The 20,804-nt window shown below is 37.6% G+C and overlaps 2 protein-coding genes and 1 long non-coding RNA gene across 9 annotated transcripts in view; 1 reads left to right on the top strand and 2 right to left on the bottom strand.

Moving 5' to 3' along the window:
• LOC122976345 (OX-2 membrane glycoprotein-like) overlaps positions 1–20,804 on the bottom strand; it is a 65,233-nt gene that overhangs the window by 6,902 nt on the left and 37,527 nt on the right. The window lies entirely within an intron of this gene.
• Positions 342–20,260, top strand: LOC122976393. The gene is made up of 4 exons (XR_006400922.1): positions 342–351; positions 11,588–11,591; positions 19,451–19,491; positions 19,656–20,260. It is a non-coding gene; the product is annotated as an uncharacterized LOC122976393 (long non-coding RNA).
• LOC122976367 (OX-2 membrane glycoprotein-like) lies at positions 5,792–14,206 on the bottom strand. Of its 6 annotated transcripts, XM_044344817.1 has the most exons (7): positions 14,002–14,206; positions 13,020–13,361; positions 12,276–12,572; positions 12,166–12,195; positions 11,974–12,060; positions 6,343–6,379; positions 5,792–6,253 (listed from the first exon to the last, which is right to left on the bottom strand). In XM_044344817.1, exons 1-5 carry the CDS (start codon positions 14,057–14,059, stop codon positions 12,011–12,013), a joined length of 777 nt encoding a protein of 258 aa, XP_044200752.1. In that variant the 5' UTR covers positions 14,060–14,206; the 3' UTR covers positions 5,792–6,253; positions 6,343–6,379; positions 11,974–12,010. The 6 variants fall into 6 exon arrangements, 1 of the variants encoding a protein (XP_044200752.1); XR_006400915.1 differs by lacking the exons at positions 11,974–12,060; positions 12,166–12,195; positions 12,276–12,572; positions 13,020–13,361; positions 14,002–14,206 and adding exons at positions 8,537–8,661; positions 8,742–8,811; XR_006400916.1 differs by lacking the exons at positions 11,974–12,060; positions 12,166–12,195; positions 12,276–12,572; positions 13,020–13,361; positions 14,002–14,206 and adding exons at positions 8,537–8,661; positions 8,738–8,758.

The following is a 20,804-nucleotide window of genomic DNA, read 5'->3' as shown; positions in this document are numbered from 1 at the left end:
ATTGTAGCGGACTAACACTGCGCCGAGGCATGCATCTGGTGCACTATACTCTTTGGTTGAGGAGGTATGACGCCATTGACAGGCAACCAAATGAAACGGTCCGTTACTTTGATTAAAATTACAGATTTAGGTCTAGTTGTTTTTGGACATTTTAATGTAAAATAATTACATATTCTACTTTTAAGTCAGAATTTTTCACCTGCAATGAATTTTTCTGAGGATGAATACAAGGATAACTCCAGTAACAATGATAAATGTAGTAACACCACAGTTCATTCCTGGTAGGAATAAATAATGTACTCTGAATTTTGTGGTCTATTTTATTAGACGAGACAGGAAACGAAACATCACGTCTTCCTTCATTGTTTCATATAAACCTGAAAGTCAAGATCTTGTTATGTGACTACAGTGAATTTCATTCAAAATGAGATAAACATGTATGACAGGTGATATCATTAAAGAAATACTTTTTAAATGATATACTTGACTGACAAAATGAGAACAAGTGTTGAAAAAACTGCATGTAAATGAACCACAGTCAATATAATCATATTTATATTGTTTAACATATAGTTTAAGAGCATTCAAAAAATAATGTACTGAAAATATGAAATATGAATATTACAGTCTCTCACCTGTGATGTTTTCTTCTGTGGATAAATCCCAGGATAACTCCAGTTATAATGATGAATACAGTCACACCGACAGCAGTACTGGCAGTTGATATTTTTGTGGAACTTGTGGCCTCTTCATCCTCTACAGTGGCACTGGAATTTACTCAATTTGTAAAACAAATAACATAAGATGCTTCTGAAATATTATATTATCTAAATCTGTAAAACAAAGCTAATAAATTACCACAGCCAAGCTCAAAAATGATGTAGGACATTACTGTCAGCACTAATGCTGTTTTAAATACTATATTCCTGTTATAATTACTGCATGCTTTGATTTGACCTGTAAACCTGAAGTATAGACATCATACTACCATGTTAACAATACAACACAATGGAAAATAATCACTATAAATTTACCAAAGTATGAGGAAAAATAAACATGTGTTTACCTTCTACAGTGATATGAAGATGGAGAATATTTGTTACTCCAGGATGTGTACACTCACAGCTGTAGTTCCCACTATCCACTGGTGTTAAACTGGTCAGGTGAAGAAATATAGTCTGATTCTTTTTCATAAATGTGAACCTGGGGTCACATCCATTAAAAATCTTCTCTCCATATTTGAACGCCAAGTAACATTCTTCTCCTCTGCTCCTCTCTGTTCTGATCTTACATGCTACAAGAATGATGGTATTCAGTGTTTCATCTGTGCATATTGGAGTGATATATGGTTCTCTCCCGGCGGTTTTCAAAAGAGTCACTGTAAATCAAAGCAATAATAAATCAATATGAATATGCTCAATGAGCTAGAACTACTGTAGAACAAGCAATTTACAGAAAAATATTCCCCTCTTTAAACTGAAGACAATAAGACAAACAGAAAACAAGTTATACATTATAAAAAGTAGTTCATGTACAGTACCTTTGCAGTCAATAAACAAAAAAGGCAGCAGCAGAAGGGGAACAAACCACAGTTCCCAAACAGCCATGCTGGTCAAGAGGTCTGAGCAACAGTTTAAGTGCTGCTGACAGTGAAGACTTTACTGTACTGAAGAGGGGAAACTGACACACGCATTTGACCTGTTCTTCAGGTAACCTCAAACTCTCACAGGTACAAATTGGTTTCTCTTCTCTTCTAAAAGAAATGCAAGACATGACTGCTTTCATATTAAAGACACTCTGAAGGTGAAACAGAGAAGAATACAGAAAGAAAATATGTCAGATCTTGAGGTCTACAGTCATGTGTTCAGATCACTCATGGAGCTGGATCCATAAGAATCCAACTAATACAAAGTATCACCTGTTTTATATCTTACAATATCTACACTCATCATGTGACATGATTTAACTGACATGTTTGCTTTTGTGGTCATCATATGCATGAGAAGAAAACAGTAAGCAGCATGCTCTTAGCACCTTTTTGTCACAAGAAAACCGCTGTTTCCTCTTCACACAGCGCAGTTTTAACTGGACACAATTGTAAGTGACAAACACACATCACTTGATGCAGGTTAACAAGTCAGTCTGAGCACAAATGAACAGCAACTGTATTCTACAGACTAGTTTATGTGACTGGTGGATATCATTCAAGCAACAGCAATGTTTGTGTGCACAATTCCAACACGTTCTCACTCCCAACTCGTCACATATTGAAGCTTTGTCAGGACCCCGTGGCATCACTTTTTAAATGCACGGGGTACCCCTTTAGAGTCGTTTTTCAACATGCACTATTAAATATAATTATATTTCGTGGCGTGACAACGCGGTGGCTAAGGTCTGGTTAGGTTTAGGCACAAAAACCAGATCATGGTTTGGGTTAAAATAAAAAATAAAAACGTTAAGGTGGTCTCAAACTGTTCTCTCTGCTGACTCTGCGCTGATTTCCAACATTACAAGCCATAAACCCACCCCTCCACTTCCTAATAAGAAAGTCAGCTTAAATATATGTCATGTCAAGTAGGCCACGTCACTTCAGAAATCTTGATACCATACGTATCGTTGAAATGTTAATATGCTCCGTATTACAGGTGTTGAAACGTAGATATTCAACGTATCTGTGGTTTGCAGAAACGTCCAATGCCAATGTTTTATTCTGGCGACCAGGCTGAAATTTGTCACCTTATATAGACGTCATCGGTCTCATAGCGTCTATTTCAGACGTTGTGGGAGCTCAACAGAAGTCTATCGGACTACCCTCAACGTTAAAAAGTGACGACACGGGGTCCTGACCAAGCTTCAATATGTGACGAGTTGGGAGTGAGAATGGGCTGACAGTTCAAGTAATATAGACACCTGGAATATTGAATTGTTGATCACAATTATATTCTTCCATTGCCTGATATTTATTTTCAAATTCCTATAATTTATAATCAGTATTGTACGATTTCTGGCCATAGGATGCAAAGTCTTCTCTCTGTAGTTTAAATTATATTACTGTGCAATTATTAAGAGAATCAGCAAGAAACAGCAAGGTTTAAATCCATTAAACACATATTTCTTATGACCAAGTAGTGAATCTACACAGGAAGTCCTGTGTTTTCTTGCTGTGATGACGATAAATCTCAATATATTTATAGAAACAATGTCAGACAGTTACTAATTTATGTTCTCTTTTGGTTCGAGTGTTTTCACAGTTTTCCCAACCTGGATCAGTCTCTCTTCCATCCATTTCCTGATCATCCAGCTCCATTATATTGCGGTTGAATTTGTCTTGGCGTCATGTTGATGGTGTATTGAGGAGATAGTTTGGTAGAGATCATTTGCTGGCTGCTGAAGGCTTGTGTAGGGGTCATCTGGGTCATCTGGGGCCTATAAAAATGGAGCAGAATTTGAATGTATGATGCCTTTTAAAGTCTGACTTAATTACGTTGAATAATTGTTGAGACACTGAGTCACTACATTTACTGAAACCTCCACTTTTCAAGGTTGAAATCCATTCACACAGTCCTCTGATCAGTAAATACATTACTCACCAAAGAGATGGGAGTTTTACATACAAATGATCCAGATGCGTCTGTTCTTGAGCACTTTCTTTAAATAAGAAGAGATATCAGAGTTAGTGACACATCAAACACACACACATTCCAGCTCTTCTGTGCTTTCCTACAAAACCACTGACTGCATTATTTTACAAGGTTTAAAACACTTTAGTGATGCAGTAACACCAACAACCATTGTGGTAGGAAAAAGCAAAATCCTGGTGTTGACCACTTTGTCATCTAGTAAATTGTAAAGACAAAACAAGTATCAGGAGAAAGACCAAGATAACGTAATGCTGGCATCATCTCTGAATCAAATATTAAATATTTGAACCACATAATTTTAACATACAAAAACAAATGTTGTTCCTTTTCAAGTTATCTCCCAGTATTCAGCTATGAATGCAGAACAAGTTAAAAATGTAACATATCACAAAGTACAGGACCAGTCAAAGGTTTGGACACTTTGTAATTCAAGTGATTTGGAAGGTGTGTCCAAACTTTTGGCTGGTTTAGTGGGTCTGATTTCTTCTACAAGCACAGATATCATACTGATACTTTACTTGTTCATAATGTGAAACACAAAAGCAAGAAAATAAATCCAACATTTACCTTCCACAATGATATTAAGATGGAGAGAAGATGTTCCAGCAAGATATGAACACTCACAGCTGTAATTCCCACTATACACTGGTGTTAAACTGGTCAGGTAAAGAAATATAGGCTGATTCTTTCTCATAAGTATGAATCTGGAGTCACATCCAACAAAATAAGCTTCATATCTATATTGTTATGACCCAGCCTAGGGGAAACCCTGGCGCAACATGAAAAGTGTGAGACTCCCCTCTTCCCAGCTCCCAAGAACCACTAGCCACAATGAATTTACAGCACTTTAGGTTTTCATTCAGAATTTCTTAAGCTTCAGGGTGGGCTAACAGCAAAATAACAAACAGTAGTAACTACAGCTGAGGAACCTAAACTCACGCACTCAAACAAAAGAAGAACAAAAAGACAAGCCACTAACCTAACAAAAAAACAGGAGAAAATAGGATTAAAACAAAATTGCTAACCACACCTAAAAAACCTGGGCTGGCATTTCGCATGAGCAAAGCTAAATAGAACATCAAAACATGTTGGCTAGCAGATTGGTTGAAAGTGGAGAGAGATGAGCCCAACAGAAGCTGGAAGAAGCTGGCCTTAAAACTGCAACCCTGCAGGCTGGAACCAATCAGCTCCCTGGAACAACCTACACACTCACACAGTCATTATCATTCAATTAGCCTCTGCTCTCTGCATCCCAACACACACACACCTCAGCAGGAACCCTAGAGGGAGAGAGTGAGAGAGATCCACAACACAAGCACAAAATTAAAGCACACACAAATTACACAGCAGAAAAGTGCTCAAAGGACCTCTGAGTCATAACAGTATGCCAAGCTGCACTCTGCTCTGATCTTACTACAAATGTGATGATATTCAGTGTTTCATTGGCGCATACTGGAGTGACATATGGTTCTCTCCCAGTGGTTTTCACAAGGGTCAGCATGAAATAGATTTTTCTTTTTAAACCGAATATTAGAAAACAATGGCAGTCTTAAATGATAAATTATGAAAACTAGTTCCTGTACAGTACCTTTGCTGTTGTTGTACGCAGGTAGCAGCAGAGGCAGAACAAACCAGTTTCCAAACAGCCATGCTAATCAAGAGGTCTGAGCAACAGTTTAAGTGCTGCTGACAGTTTATTGTACTGAAGGGGAGGAACTGACACTCGCCTTGTGCCTGCTCTTTAGAAACCTAATCCTCAAACTCTCTCAGAGATACCAGGTGGTGTCTCTTCTCTTCTTAAAAGGAAGTGCAAGACATGACTGCTCCCGCTTTCACATTAAGACACTCTGAAGGTAAAACAGTAGGTGCATGAAAGAAACATGTCTATAAACATCAGGTCTGCAGTCACATGTTGAACAATCTTGGACTTGGATCCTCTAAGAGCCAATATGAAGTTTTACCCTCAAGTTGAACACATTTTATTTCATTTTAATTTACACATTATGCAAATATTTACTGACAGACATTTATGAAGTTTTATCTGTGAAACCTGATTTAATAAACTTACTAGTTTGAAACTTACTAGTAGTTAAATATTTCACTTTTACAGCTTTGCAGCAATTTGACAAACTCAATATCTGACATCAAAAGAACAAGCAGTTTTAACCATTTATTCATTACATAATTAATTCTGATCATCATTATGTTTTGCAAACAGTATATTGCTCTTACTGCTCTCTTAAAACATTAAACTTACAAATAAAATACAATTTACACAAAACTATTAAGCTTGAATGTTTTAGAATGAAATACATTTTAAGCATCAGTCGTACAGGAGAGTGAAATACCAACGTAAGTAAAATAGTGCCACCTTGTGGACATCAGGCTTTGTTTCACTTATTATTCAACAGGAAAACATGTATCACATTATACTGGATATTGTATAATTAAAGCCCTACAAAGGCATCTCTAACTTCATCTCCACTCTGGTGAACACATTTAAATAACTAGTATTAGAAGTTTGTATTTCAGTAGTTACTATACAAAATAGTTGAATAAAGCTCGTTCTCGGTCTGCATGAAGGTGCTGTACGGCTCAATTTCTTCTGCTTCCTGCAAAGTGACAGATATTTTAAATTATATTTCATTAAGTTAAATGAACAGCACAAACAAAGTAGGGGCAACATTTTTGTGTACATTACCATATGTGGAAGACTGGTCGTTAGTTCAGGTTGTCTTCTGTTGGATAAATATGGAAATACATAGTTACAAAATAGTTTAATGTTTCCATATGTAGGATCAAAATTTGTACAATTGATGTAGCCTCTAAAATAGTGTAAAGGCATTAGTATTTGCATTAGTATTTGCTTTATTTGTAAAGAAACATTTAAAGTCTCCCTTCAGTCAAAAATATGTTTCTCTTTTTGTTCTTACAGTACCTAAACCTCAAACTCTCTCAGGAGGTACAATCTGGTTTCTCTTCTCAAAAAGAAGTGCAAGACATGACTGCTTTTATATTAAGACACTCTGAAGGTGAAACAGAATACAGCAAGAAAATATGTCAGATCTTCAAACATCAGGTCTAGTCATGTGCTCAGACCACTCTTGGAGCTGGATCCAAAAGAATCCAACTAATACAAAGTATCACCTGCTTTATATCTCACAACATCTACACTTAGTAAAAGTTGTACATCATGTAACACGATTTAACTGACATGTTTGCTTTTGCGGTCATCACATATTTATAGGCCTGAGCATGAGTTGAAGACAGTAAGCAGCATGCTCTTACCACCTTTTTATAATAAGGAAACCGCTGCTTCGTCTTCACACAGCGCTGTTTTAACTGGACACAATTGTAAATGACAAAACACATCACTTGATGCAGGTTAACAGGTCAGTCTGAGCACAAATGAACAGCAACTGTATTCTACAGACTAGTTTATGTGACTGGCAGACATCTTTCAAGCAACAGCAAGGTTTGTGTGCACAATTCAAGTATTATAGACATCTGGGATATTTACTTGTTGATCAATTATACACTTCCATTGCCTGATGTTTATTTTCAAATTCCTATAATCAGTATTGTACGATTTGTGGCTATAGGATGCAGAGTCTTCTCTCTGTAGTTTAAACTGTATTACCAACCCAATCGCCAGAACAAAACGTTGGCATTGAACGTTTCTGCAAACCACAGAAACGTTGAATATATACGTTTCAACACGTGTAATACGTAGCATATCAACATTTCTATCCATTGAATAATGATGTTTTATGGTGTGGCAACGTTGTGATTAAGGTCTGGTTAGGTTTAAGCACAAAGACAACTTGGTTAGGGTTAGGGAAAGATCATGGTTTGGGTTAAAATAAAAAAAATAAAATCGGCTGCAAATGTCCTGGCGTTTCGCAAAAACAAAAACAAAAAAAAAACCCCAAAACAACACCCACCCATCGGTTGAAACGGGAAGCGGGCATTGGTTTCGAGGGGGTCTCGAACCGTGCCCTTTTTCAACTTTCAGCCAAGAAACTTACTTGCCAATCTCCGACCCCTCCTCCTCCTAATAGGAAAGTCAGCTCAAATAGATCGCATGTGAACGACGTCACTTTAGAAATGCTGAGATATGTTTTCTTGAAATTTTGGTATGATACGTAGGCTATCACATGTGTGGCAACGTAGATAGCCTATTCAATGTTTCCGTGGTTTGCAGATACGTACAATGCCAACGTTTTATTCTGGAGACCAGGGTAGGAATTAATGACTGGCATAGATTGTCGCGAAAGATCGAAGTATATGAACACGTCCGTTCTCACGCAGCTTGTGTAATTTATGATATGTGGCAGTGAAATCTTACCATCGATGAGCAAATTTCCTCCGAATATAAGAGTGAAGTCAACTTTTTGTCAGAGGTTACTGACGAGAATTGCTGACGTTATCTTGACACTTGCATCATACAACTCTGCTTTCTGTGCGTATTGTGAGAAACTATAGGAGAAATAAACGATGGAAACTTGGCATCCAACACTTAAGCGGTTATGCCCGACGCGCTGGGCATCTAGAAATGCTATGCGCTCACTCCGTTTCGCAGAAGTACTGAATGCACTGACGAAAATATGTCCGTTATCTAAAGAGCAAGATAAGCGTAGTGAGGCCGAGAGACTCAAACATAGTATGGTCGAAGACGGGTAGGCGATGGAAAGTTGTACAACTACGCCACCTGGGGAATTGCACACCAGGAAATACACTGATCAGTATCCTTAGTAAGAAGAGGTCACACAGATTCGCCACACAGAGGACGGGAGACAGACTTCCAACTACAAACATTTATTGGTTAAGATTTACTGTCATTAAAAGAACAGAAAGATGTCACTGGTAATCAGCCTAAATACTGTCAGTCTTACCCACGCGGAGACAGCTTAACACCCGGACCAACATACAATCACCACCTCACGATGTAGGCGGAGAGTAGATGCCACGCTCCCTGAAATCCTCACCGCTGCACTCCAAACCGGCTCGGCCAACACCGCTATAAAGAGGTCACACAACGGCCGCTGTCACACCATAATGTCCCATAAAACATCTATAGCAGCGCAAATACTTACTTACAAGTTGTTTTGCGCCGTCAACTGGAGCACAGCAGACAGAGTCCTTACTCAGTCAGTACCATGCACATCTAAGCGCTTGGGTGAAAGCAGGACTAATAAACCAGGTGGCACCGCGGCGCAATCAGCCGCAGGTGAGACTAATGGGGAGATTGCAGTGGAGGTGGAACAGCACTCAACCTGCCACAATAACATAGACAATGTTGAATTCTTCCTCTAAACAGTGATAAAATTCTGGAAACTGTCAACACTGTTTCACAAAGTCTCCAAAAACAGGACATCGATATTTTACAGGCGAACAAATATCTAACCACATTTATCTGTGCCGGTGTCAGAGATGTGAGAACAACACACACTTACAACGATGTACGGAGAATATAGACTTCATATACACAGATGAATTGGTCAGACAACAGCATGTTCTTAGTGGACCGACCGACTTTGATTAGTTGTCACAGCCCTCACAGGAAACCACAACCTAAGTTAACCACAGTATTATTCAAAACTATAGAGGCCAATTCAGTTTTCTTCCTTTTTATATTTTGTTGTATATGATGTGAGAGGCTGAAAAAGCAAACATTTATATATGTTAAATATGCATAATCCTTTCCTATATGCTATTTTGATAAAAGGATTTATGAGTAATACGACGTTGGCGATGTAAATGTTTCTGTTGCAGGTAAATCATAATAAAGTAATGAATTGTAGGCTACAGTAATACTGATACCTGATGTGACAGATGAGGAACACTGACATGATTTTATCAAGCAGCAACCTCCTCCAAAAGTTTCCGTCTGCAGTCTGCAAGACCACAACAAGTCAGGCCCCCTTCTTATATGTGTGTGACCCTCTGAGGGCTTTCTGGCTCTCATCTGTTTCTCATTGTGGTGTTCTTGTTTTCTTTCATCTGTACAAATCTATTTTTAATTAGCCACTACGAAGAAAAAAAAACTTTGAAGCATAAGATATGATGTTCAGTGAGAATTTAAAACGCAAATTTGCATAAAGAATGAGGAGGACTAATTATTGACAGATCTACAATTAAAAAAATAAAATGATAGTTTATCACAACATTAAATTGATACATTTTATAATATTTTTATACTCTGTGTATGTGCATTGGTGGTAATTATTCATCAAATCATTAAACAAATGGAAACAGACTTAAAACACAAATTTTTGTCATCTTGTGACGAGTTCATCAGCTGCTTAACAGAGATTGATCAGTGTAAATCTAGCTGAGCCTTTTTATTTTTTACTTTTTGGATCAAAATGTTGCTGTATGTCATTTCGCCACACTGGTGAGTTGAGGTGTCTGAACACCAAAAATTCTTCTCAGCAGGTGAAAAAGGAGAAAAGGCAAAACAGTGCAGAGCAGTGTGCATGGAGCTCCTCTACTGCTGAGTACTAAATAACTAAATAACTGAAAGTGTTATTTGGCTTAAATGTCCAACTGTCATAAATATGTGGATGGGTGTGGACAGCAGGGTACTTTTCTTATCTATAAAGGAGATAAATCTGCATTACTAGCACAATCATACATTGAAGTTACTGACTTTTGCTGTGTATGCCTACCTGTGGGCTATAACAATACATTTACTGCACATACTGGATGAATGTGCAATTTGTCAGTGTCAATATTGGCAATATTTGAAATGTATGACTATCATGCTCTTCCTGCTATGTTGTCAGCATTATGCAGACAAGCTCAGAAGGGTAATTAGTGAAAGTATTATGTAAATGACTGTAAATGAGACAAATGTAACCAACTAGCTTCAGAGAACAGAAGAAAACTTTTCCACACTGTATGAAAATGCCACATATTCAGTTGTATAGATCTCTATATGGCTCTGACATAGACTATCCTGGATTTAGTAACTTCATGTCTCAACACTTCCACAGTAAATCTGTATAAACAGCGACCTCCAGCGGCCATGTTGTACAATTACTTATGAAAAAATCTGCAGCAGACATTGAGGCACAGTTGGGAATTAATGACATTATGAAGAAAATGAAGGTTTGATAGCTCCTTTATTGTTGTCTTCATTAGCATTAGAAGACATAATAGCAGTGGCAGCAGTACCAGTAATACCAATTTTAACCAACACTTTCCAAAAATCACAAAGGAAGGAGAAAAATGTTTCATGTCACACAAAGTCTAACATGTATCTGAGGATCTATCAATAAATGTCAATCTTGAAAATTACTAGATTGGAGCTTCCTTCTGATGGTTTCTTTATTTTGTTGCACGTTATTTTTTTTACATTCAATGATCTGTAATTTCATCTCTTCTGCTACTAGGTTTGTGTGACAAAAAATAAAAAAGAAGGAAATGAGCAGCAGAGAATAGTACAAAGAACAAAACCAGAATCTATTTAAATTTTTACAAAAATATGGATGTATGCAAGAATAAATTGGTGTAAAACAACAAGAATTTACAAAGTACATGGTGGAGTCACAAGGCAGAGTTGTCATCACAGTCTGCTATGTTTGTCTCAGAGCTGTTAGACCTGCATGGAGGAAAAGAAATATGGGGTTTAAGCTGTGTGTGAACTTTAGGTTGATGTGAAAACGCCAACACAGTTCCTGTTATAAATTTCTTCTTAACTCAACACAAAAAAATCTAACGCCAAGTTAAGAGGAAGCAACAAAACCACTGCTTGATGAGAAATGTAGATTATGAGAAAGTATTCATGTTCAGAAATATTTAATATGTAATCAAGAAAAAATAAATTAAATGCTCATAGTTTTACAGAAAAACGTAATCTTACAGGAATCATACACATTCACTATTTACATTCAGTGTAATTTCATCTTTGTCTTTGTCTATGACTATTTAAAAACCACAAGAGAAGTGACTTTACAAATTAATTTTGCCTCCTGGCTTGCATTTAGGATAGCTTTTTTCATGTATGTTCAATGACTAATGTTAGCTGAGCTGACACATCAGATAATAAGACAAAGTTACAAAAGAAAATTCTACATTACTAACTAGTTAAATACCTGTCATTCCCTAATATGTTATCACAGCCAGCGGTGAGTAACAGAAGTTTCTGAATGCACAAACCTAACTTTACTGTACTTCAACTTTTACTCTTCCCTGGCCTGGTGGGTTAGTCAAATGGCTGAGATTGGCTGGATGACCAATCATGTTTCTAACACCTGCACCTTACCATATTAACTGTGAGACACTGGTATCACAACAAGACAGATACTGAGTTAAAATTTGAAATGACCTTTTCTTATGTTTATGTCTGAGCAGGACAGTGACGACTACAGCAACACAAACACTATCATGAACAATGCAGCGATCAAAGTGAAATCTATGAGAAAAAGAGGGAAAAATGTGATATGAAAACTAAACATTCATGACGCAACTACAGTTTAAATGTGAATTTTGACTTGAGAGAACTTCAAGGTTAACTTACTCTTAATGGATCCAGATTCATCATTAAAACCTGAAGAAAGAAAACTAAACATCAGAATCATAAAATAAATAATCTATCTATAAATCTGCGGTTTTGGAAGTGTTCCTCACCATCAGCAGATGATCGTTTGATCACAAACACCTGAATTTCAGGGACTGAGAGCAGTCGTGCTGCACATCCAACCTGTGTGTCTTTTCGATAGAAACCAGACAGCACAGCTGTAGTGGTGACGGTGATTGTACCGTTGGTGTTGGTGACACTGTCTGTACTATTGTTAGAGAAGTAGAGGTCTTGTTGTGGGACATTCAGAGTTACTGTGGGAGCAGGACGACCTGTGGCCGAGCAGGACACAACTGTCTCTTCAGTAGAGTTTGATTCTCTGATTTGTAGAATGGGTTCATGCAGCTCTGCAAAGACAAAACATTAAAGAAATATCACATGGAGCAAGTCAACCAGTTTTCTGATTTCCTCTGTTTTATAACATTGTAAATTAAATATTTTTGGGCTTTAGACAGAATAAAACAAGTATTTTAAGAAGTCTTTGGGTTCTTGGACATTATGATGAGCAGTTGTCTCTGTTTCCTACATTTCATTTCACAAATTGAGGAATCTGATATAATAATAATATTACTGAAATATCATGACATTAACTTTTATGACACTTGGATGCAAAGTGCGTGAAATGTAGAGTATGTACAACATGCTTTTTGTGATGTGAAGTATTTATATTTCGTGACAAAATGACGGCAAACAGACAATTTAACAGCCATCATTTCTAACTGCCATCAATGTGAAACAAGTTAAAACTGTAATTCACCACAAATATGTCTTCAAAAGTGAAGAAAGGAGCTCACCATAGAGTTGGAGGCAGGTTGTGCCTGTCTGAGAACCTTCAGGATACGTGTTAAACAAACAGAGATAGCAGCCTTCATCCTGCTCCATCACCTTCCTGATAACTATGGAGCACTTCTGCAGTCCAGCATCTTTAAACTCCACTTTCCCCTGAAAACCAGGATTCACTTTTTTCCCAAAGCGTTCACTGTAGCCGGCAAGATCCTTCTTCTTCCCATCAGGTGAAGGTTTCTGCCATGTGACCTGAAGAACCTCTTTAGACTCCATGAGCTGACAGCTGAGATGGACATCTTCTCCTACTGCTGCCATCACAGTCTGCTGTGTTTGTATCACAGCTGTTAGACCTGCATGGAGGAAAAGAAATATGGGGTTTAAACTGTGTGTGAACTTTAGGTTGATGTGAACATTTCAACACAATTTCTGTTATAAATTGATACTTAACTGCTCAAACTGATTGATAATGTAATGGTGAAACTGCAACTCAGTGATAAAATATGATTTATTTCAGCAAATATAGTTTTGCTTTTCAAAGTAGGACAGGCTGCAGGTAAAGTACTAAGCTTTATTATAGAGACTGAACAGTGATATTAAAAGTGAAAAAGAGTTTGAGTCACTTTAAACTTCATGTTAACTCATAAATGTGTCGCTGGTTGGTTGTGATGAACACAGATGTTGAAAACAGGAAGAAGAACACGTAGCTGTTTTCGAAACAGAGTTATTTATAGTAATCACATTTCTGATAAATTACACCTGTTGCTTTTTTGTCTTAGTTTTCTGTAAATAAAAATGTCACCAGCAAGAAACATTCACCTGTCACACTTTGAATGTGTAAAACAAGAATAAATCAGCAGGATTCAATATTTCTTCTCAAAACGTTCATTTTGAGTTAGAGTTAAAAATACACAGGAAACATCACGGTGCTTTCAATAACAGCAGAAAAAAAGGACTGTAAGTGCACGGGTTACTGTAACATCTCTCTCTTACCTTTTGGAAAGACTCCTAAAATAAAAAACATTGTCATGACTGCAGCTTGTGTCATCATTGCTGCAAGTTTCAAGTCAACTATACTGATCTCTGATGGTATCGATGTTAAAATAAAAAGTTATCACTAGAATAAATATAGGTCTACATAAGAAACATAAACATACACTGATGTGTTTCTAAAATGTAATATAAAGCAGCGCTTTACGTCTCTGAGTGCCGGAATGATGGTAACATCCGTTTCCTCCGCTTTTTGATTTGTATACTTGCACGCTTTAAGACCGCACTCAGGGGCATGAGTTTATCGAGAGGATGAGGGCGGACGCTGAGACAAGTGTAAGCTCAGTTATTTTGATGCTGGTGTTAGTGAAGCGTCTTCACGTAATGTGCTGAGAAACTGAGAAAGAGATCAGATTGTATTTTTGACGTAACTCAGCAGATTGTGATTGGTGCCTTCAAGATCTGAAAAAATGAGCTAAACTGTCTGATAAAGTAAACTTCTCTCATCTACGGAGTCCCAGTGGGGTCAGCTAAGAAAAGAAAAGAGCCATATGTAAAACTGTATTCTCTTTTTTTTACCATTTTTAAATTTCATTTAGTTGAACATAAATTTATTAAATCATTTTCTGAACAAGCAATTAATAATAAATATGTAAAGTGAATAGTTATGAAATTGTCTTATTCATAAGATCTCCTCATCGTCCCTGTGTGACAGAATGAAGGATTTAAGAACATTTATATATTATTTATGTATAGGTGTTGTCTGTATGGATTCTTTAAGCTCTGTGTTTCCTCTTAATGTCAATAAATTATTACCATATTAACTGTGAGACACTGGTATCACAACAAGACAGATATTGAGTTGAAAGTTGAAATTACCTGTTCTTATGTTTATGTCTGAACAGGACAGATCCTCTCTACATTTAAGAGTGGGCTCAAAACTTTCCTTTTTAAAGAAGTTTATAGTTAGGGCCGGCCAAGCTCACCTTGGATCAACCCTTAGTTATGCTGCTATAGGTCTAGACTCCCGGGGGACTTCCCATGATGCACCGAGTTCCTCTCTCCTCCTCCTCCTCTCCATCTGTATGCATTCATGTACCATCAATGTATGTTACTAACTTGGCTTCTTCCCCAGAGTTTTTTGTGCTTTCTCATCTCGCAGGAAACCCTGGGTTGCAGGCTGAGCCCTCGCGGTCCTTCGTGGTCCTGTTGGTGTCCTTCCCTAGCTATTGCTGCTGTTATTGTTATTGTTATTGTTATTGTTATTGTTATGATTGCTGTTATTCTATTTTGGTGTACTTAACTATGGGGTACATCTGTGCGTTTACTTTGGAACAAAGGTCCAGGGGAAAGTGTATTGTGATGGATGCTGTCGGCCTTTGCTGGCTGTAATCCAAAGTGTACATTGTATGTCTTATTACCATATCATATTAAAACCAAAATCTTACATCCTTAACTTAAAATCTTTTATTTAACATACTCCACAAAGGCAAAAACATTAAAAAAATATCACATGGAGCAAGTTGTTAAAGAAAATCAACTAGTTTGCTGATTTTCTCTGTTTTATAACGTTATAAATCAAATATATTTGGGCTTTAGACTGAATAAAACAAGCGTTTTAAGAAATCTTTGGGTTCTTGGACATTATGATGAGCAGTTGTCTCTGTCTCCTACATTTCATTTCACAAATTGAGGAATTTGATACAATAATAATTTAATTGAAATATCATGATCATCAATTTTTATGACAGTTGCATGCAAAGTGAGTGAAATGCAGAGTATGTACAACATGCTTTCAGTGGTGTGAAATGTTTGCATTTCATGACAAAATGACGTCAAACAGACAATTTAACAGCCATCATTTCTAACTGCCATCAATGTGAAACAAGTTAAAACTGTAATTCATCACAAATATGTCTTCAAAAGTGAAGAAAGGAGCTCACCATAGAGTTGGAGGCAGGTTCTGCCTGTCAGAGAACCATCAGGAAACGTGATAAACAAACAGAGATAGCAGCCTTCATCCTGCTCCATCACCTTCCTGATAACTATGGAGCAGTTCTGCAGTCCAGCATCTTTAAACTCCACTTTCCCCTGAAAACCAGGATTCACTGTTTGTCCAAAGTATTTGTTGTATGTAGCAAGATTCTTCTTCTTCCCCTCAGGTGAAAGTTTCTGCCATGTGACCTGAAGAACATCTCTAGAATGAGAGTGTTAAACAAACAGAGATATCTAGCTCTACAGTGAGTTGTCACATCAGCGAATAATAAGCAAATGAAATGACAGCAATAAAAAGTGTTCTAGCCATGCAGATAGATTTTGGCCTAAACGTGCACACTCAGCTAGACTGTACAGAAGAGGATTAGGGCCACATGTGAAAAAATTATTTGAATTCTGAGATTAAAGTCAGAATTCTGTCTTTAAACTCAGAACTCTAATAAATTTTCACATGTGGCCCTAATCCTCTTCCATAGGACAACGCTGGTTTTGAAATGCCCACATAGCTGTGAGGCTTACAGGTGGGACCCATAGGTCCTTACTCCAATTTATTTCTGTTTTGCAATAATCTATACAAATATTTATTCAAATCTTCTTGCAGCCCAGAAGCAGGAGGAACACCTCCTCACAAAAGACCAACCTCTAGTGTGCTCCCTGATACAATCTGATTGGCCACCCCAAAATTTCTGCCACCTCATTGGCTTCCACCTTGCTGTGGGGCGGGTGTTTGGCCAACACATTTGTTTCTACCAAGACACTGTGCCTGTATGATTGACGGAGGCATGTGGGAATCCCACTTAACTGCGGTACTATTGCAGCAACAACCAGTACTAGGAAACCCACCCTGAGGGGCCCCATCTCATCAGCGTCTCTGTGAGCAATGATACATTGAGGTAACTACTTTTTGCATAGACTAACGTTACGCAGAACAGAGAGGAGTTATCTGTCTGGGAGTGAAAAGAGAAAGAGCAGAGGTGGCAAAGGGATGTTTAGATGTGGCCGCAATGCAGTGGTGGACTCAGGCTGTCTCAGAGGCAGGGACGAAAAAATATAAAGGGCACCCTTACTTCACAATGTTTTTCTCCCATACAGTGCACTCTATAGGGCACATTTTTTTCATTGAAAGGGCACCCAATTCTGCACTTTAGTATGTTAGACTTAAATTAGACTAAATTGCACTTTTTTCTTTTCTTTAGCACTAGAAGGGCACCCATACAGAACCTCCAGCTCACCCCATTACAACAGCATCATAGGGCACTGCATTACATCCTCTTCATTTAAAGGACACGTCATATTTTCTTGTTTTTAGGGGGTTCTTTACAGGGCACTATCACATTTTCTTCCACTGAAAGGGCACCATGAGGATCCTTCATTCCAGATTGTCACATATGGAGGCCCTCTATAGGGCATTTCATCCTGATTTACCCACACGTATACAGTCATTACAGAATCTTTGTATGTTTCTCCTTTGTGTGGGCACCTTAGAGGGCACTTTATGATACTGTGGGGGCACCTTAGACTCTAAGGTGTCCCACAGTATGATAAAGCAAGGTGCAAGCCAAAGACATGGCAGAAATTTTGGGGAGGCATCTGAGGTGGCCAATCAGATTGTAGGGGAGGCACTAGCCTTTAAAACCGTGCATGCAGTGGATGTTTTAGTAATTATAGTGACTCGGTGTCTCGACCATCGTTAAACATAATTAAGTCAGACTTTTGAAGCATCATGCATTCAAATTCTGATCTTTTTTATAGGACCCAGATGACCCACATGACCCTTACACAAGCCTTCAGCGGCCAGGAAATGATCTCTACCAAACTATCTCCTCAATACACCGTCAACATGACACCAAGACAAATCCAGCCAGCAATATAATGGAGCTGGATGATCAGGAAATAGATGAAAGAGAGACTGATCCAAGTTGGGAAATCTATGAAAACATACAGCAAGAAAACACAGGACTTTGTGTGTAGATTCACTACTTGATCGTAAGAGATACATGTTTATGGATAGACTATGGTGTGAGTCTAATATATCTCAGGTCCACAACAGTATCTTAATATAGTTCTTAGCATTGTGACTTGTTCTTGCATGCTGTTTCATGAGTCTAATACCTAGAAGTTTGTAGTCACATTCTTCAATCAGATAAGATTGATATTTTCCAAAAGCTAACAACATGACTAATAACATGAAACATCAACATCTCTGATTCTAACTGCTTACTTGGAAGTGAGTTAGTTAGTTTGTTCAGAAATGCTCTGTGTAAAACTGTTGCAGTGGCTGATAAAATCAACAAATACAATAAAGTATGTAACATATAACTCCCTCTTCTAGTATCACTATTTTTTTGAACACACAGACCTTGTTATGAGTAATGTACCTCACATCCTTCCTGAGTTGGAGTTTCATCACAAAAGTTGAGGCCATTTTCTGATTCTTATTATTGATATAAATTAATGGAATTTGAGAATAAATATCAGGCAATGGAAGTGTATAATTGTGATCAACAAGTAAATATTCCTGATGTCTATAATACTTGACTTGTGCACACAAACCTTGCTGCTGCTTGAAAGATGTCTGCCAGTCACATAAACTAGTTTGTAGAATATAGTTGCTGTTCATTTGTGCTCAGACTGACCTGTTAACCTGCATCAAGTGATGTGTGTTTGTCACTTACAATTGTTTCATATTAAAACAGTGCTGTGTGCAGAGGAAGCAGCAGTTTCCTTTTTACAAGGTGATAAGAGCATGCTGTTTCCTGTTTCCAACTCATACACATGGTGATGACTGCAAAGCAAACATATCAGTTAAATCATGTTACATGATGTACAACTTTTACTAAGTGTAGATATTGTAAGATATAAAGCAGGTGATAATTTGTATTAGTTGGATTCTTGTGGATCCAGCTCCAAGAGCAGTTTGAACACATGTCTGTAGACCTGATGATTGAAGATCTGACATATTTTCTTTCTGTGTTCTACTCTGTTTCACCTTCAGTGTGTTAATATGAAAGCAGTCACGTCTTGCATTTCCTTGTAAGAAGACATCACACCAGCTTGTAGGTGTCTAAACAACAGTTCATAGACATGTGTCAGTTTCCCCTCTTCAGTACAATAAAGTCTTCACTGCCAGCAGCACTTAAACTGTCACTCAGACTTCTTGACCAGCATGGCTGTTTTGTGGTATGTTTTATTAGACGAGACAGGAAATGAAACATTATTTATTAATATAAACTGTGGTGTTACTGCATTGATTGTTGTTACTGGAGTTGTCCTTGGATTCATCCTCAGAAAAATTCTGTCCAGCTGAAAAATTCTCACTAAAGTGTTTTTAAACCTTGTAAAACAATGCAGTCAGTGGTTTTGTTGGAAAGCACAGAAGAGCTGGTGTGTGTGTGTGTGTTTGATGTGCCACTAACTCTGATATCTCTTCTTATTTAAAGAAACTGTTAAAGAACAGACACATCTGGATCATCTGTATGTAAATCTCCCGGCTCTTTGGTGAGTAATGTACTTTCTGATCAGAGGACTGTGTGAGTGGATTTGAACCTTGAAAAGTGGAGGTTTCAGTAAATGTAGTGACTCAGTGTCTCAACTATTGTTCAATATAATTAAGTCAGACTTTGAAAGGCATCATGCATTCAAATTCTGATCTTTTTTTATAGGACTGAGATGACCCAGATGACCCCTACACAAGCCTTCAGCAGCCAGCAAATGATCTCTACCAAACTATCTCCTCAATACACCATCAACATGATGCCAAGACAAATTCAGCCACAATATAATGGAGCTGGATGATCAGGAAATAGATGGAAGAGAAACTGATCCAAGTTGGGAAATCTATGAAAACACTTGAACCAAAATTCAAGAACATAAATTTGTAACATCTGATATTGTTTCTCAAAATATTGCAGAGATTGCAGTATCAGAGGTTTTCTTGACACCATGATAACTGTTTAATTTCTGACTTACAAGAGAAATAAATTCACCCGCCTCTCTACTTTTCTCGTCATCACACTGTAAGAAAACACAGGACACAGCAGTCTTGCTGCACATCCAACTTGTGCACCATTTTGATGGAAACCAGACAGCACAGCTGTAGTGGTGACGGTGACTGTACCGTTGGTGTTGGTGACACTGACTGTGCTGTTGTGAGAGAAGTAGAGGTCTTGTTGTGGGACATTCAGAGTTACTGTGGGAGCTGGACAATCTGTGGCCGAGCAGGACACAACTGTCTCTTCAGTAGAGTTTGATTCTCTGATTTATAGAATGGGTTCATGCAGCTCTGCAAAGACAAAACATTAAAAAAAATACAGTTTCACATGAATTCATTTCTTACAAAGACATCAGCTTTGACATGATAATTCTCCAGGGTGAACGTGTTTAATACTGGAATTACATAATCCAGTTTGATGATTATGGAAATGTCTTTAATAACGCAGAATAATGCAGTTTTTACAGCTGCACTGATTAGTAGATTAATTGATCGATTTCAGCAGAAACGCCAAAAATTCACTGGTTCCAGCTTCATAAATGTGAATATATCTGATATTAAAGTAAATGTTTTTGGGTTTTTTTGACATTTCATGGAGAAAATGATAAATTGAGAAAATAATCAACAGATTAATCGATAATAAAAATAAGTTTCAGACCTAGTCCTCACCATAGATAAACAGAAATTAAATTTACCCGCTGACAGATGATAGTCCCCCAAAAACAAGCTTGGTTCCCAGTCTGTGAGGTGTTCCTGTGTTACAGATGATGTGTAACTGGAGCAGAATAATCCATGATTACTACATAAAACTACGACTGAC

Source organism: Thunnus albacares, chromosome 24 (genome assembly GCF_914725855.1).
Source record: "Thunnus albacares chromosome 24, fThuAlb1.1, whole genome shotgun sequence".
NCBI classification, from domain to species: domain Eukaryota; kingdom Metazoa; phylum Chordata; class Actinopteri; order Scombriformes; family Scombridae; genus Thunnus; species Thunnus albacares.
The sequence above is the reverse complement of the archived record's forward strand: the minus strand, read 5'-3'. Positions and strand labels throughout refer to the sequence as shown.

What these genes read in the sequence shown, in the direction of transcription:
- LOC122976367 (XM_044344817.1), bottom strand. Translation starts at nt 14,059, where the DNA reads ATGATGACACAAGCTGCAGTCATGACAATGTTTTTTATTTTAGGAGTC. An exon ending in CAAACGATCATCTGCTGATG is followed by an intron (nt 12,196 to 12,275) that starts GTGAGGAACACT and finishes TTCTTTCTTCAG; the next exon opens with GTTTTAATGATGAATCTGGA. An exon ending in TGAATCTGGATCCATTAAGA is followed by an intron (nt 12,061 to 12,165) that starts GTAAGTTAACCT and finishes TTTTTCTCATAG; the next exon opens with ATTTCACTTTGATCGCTGCA.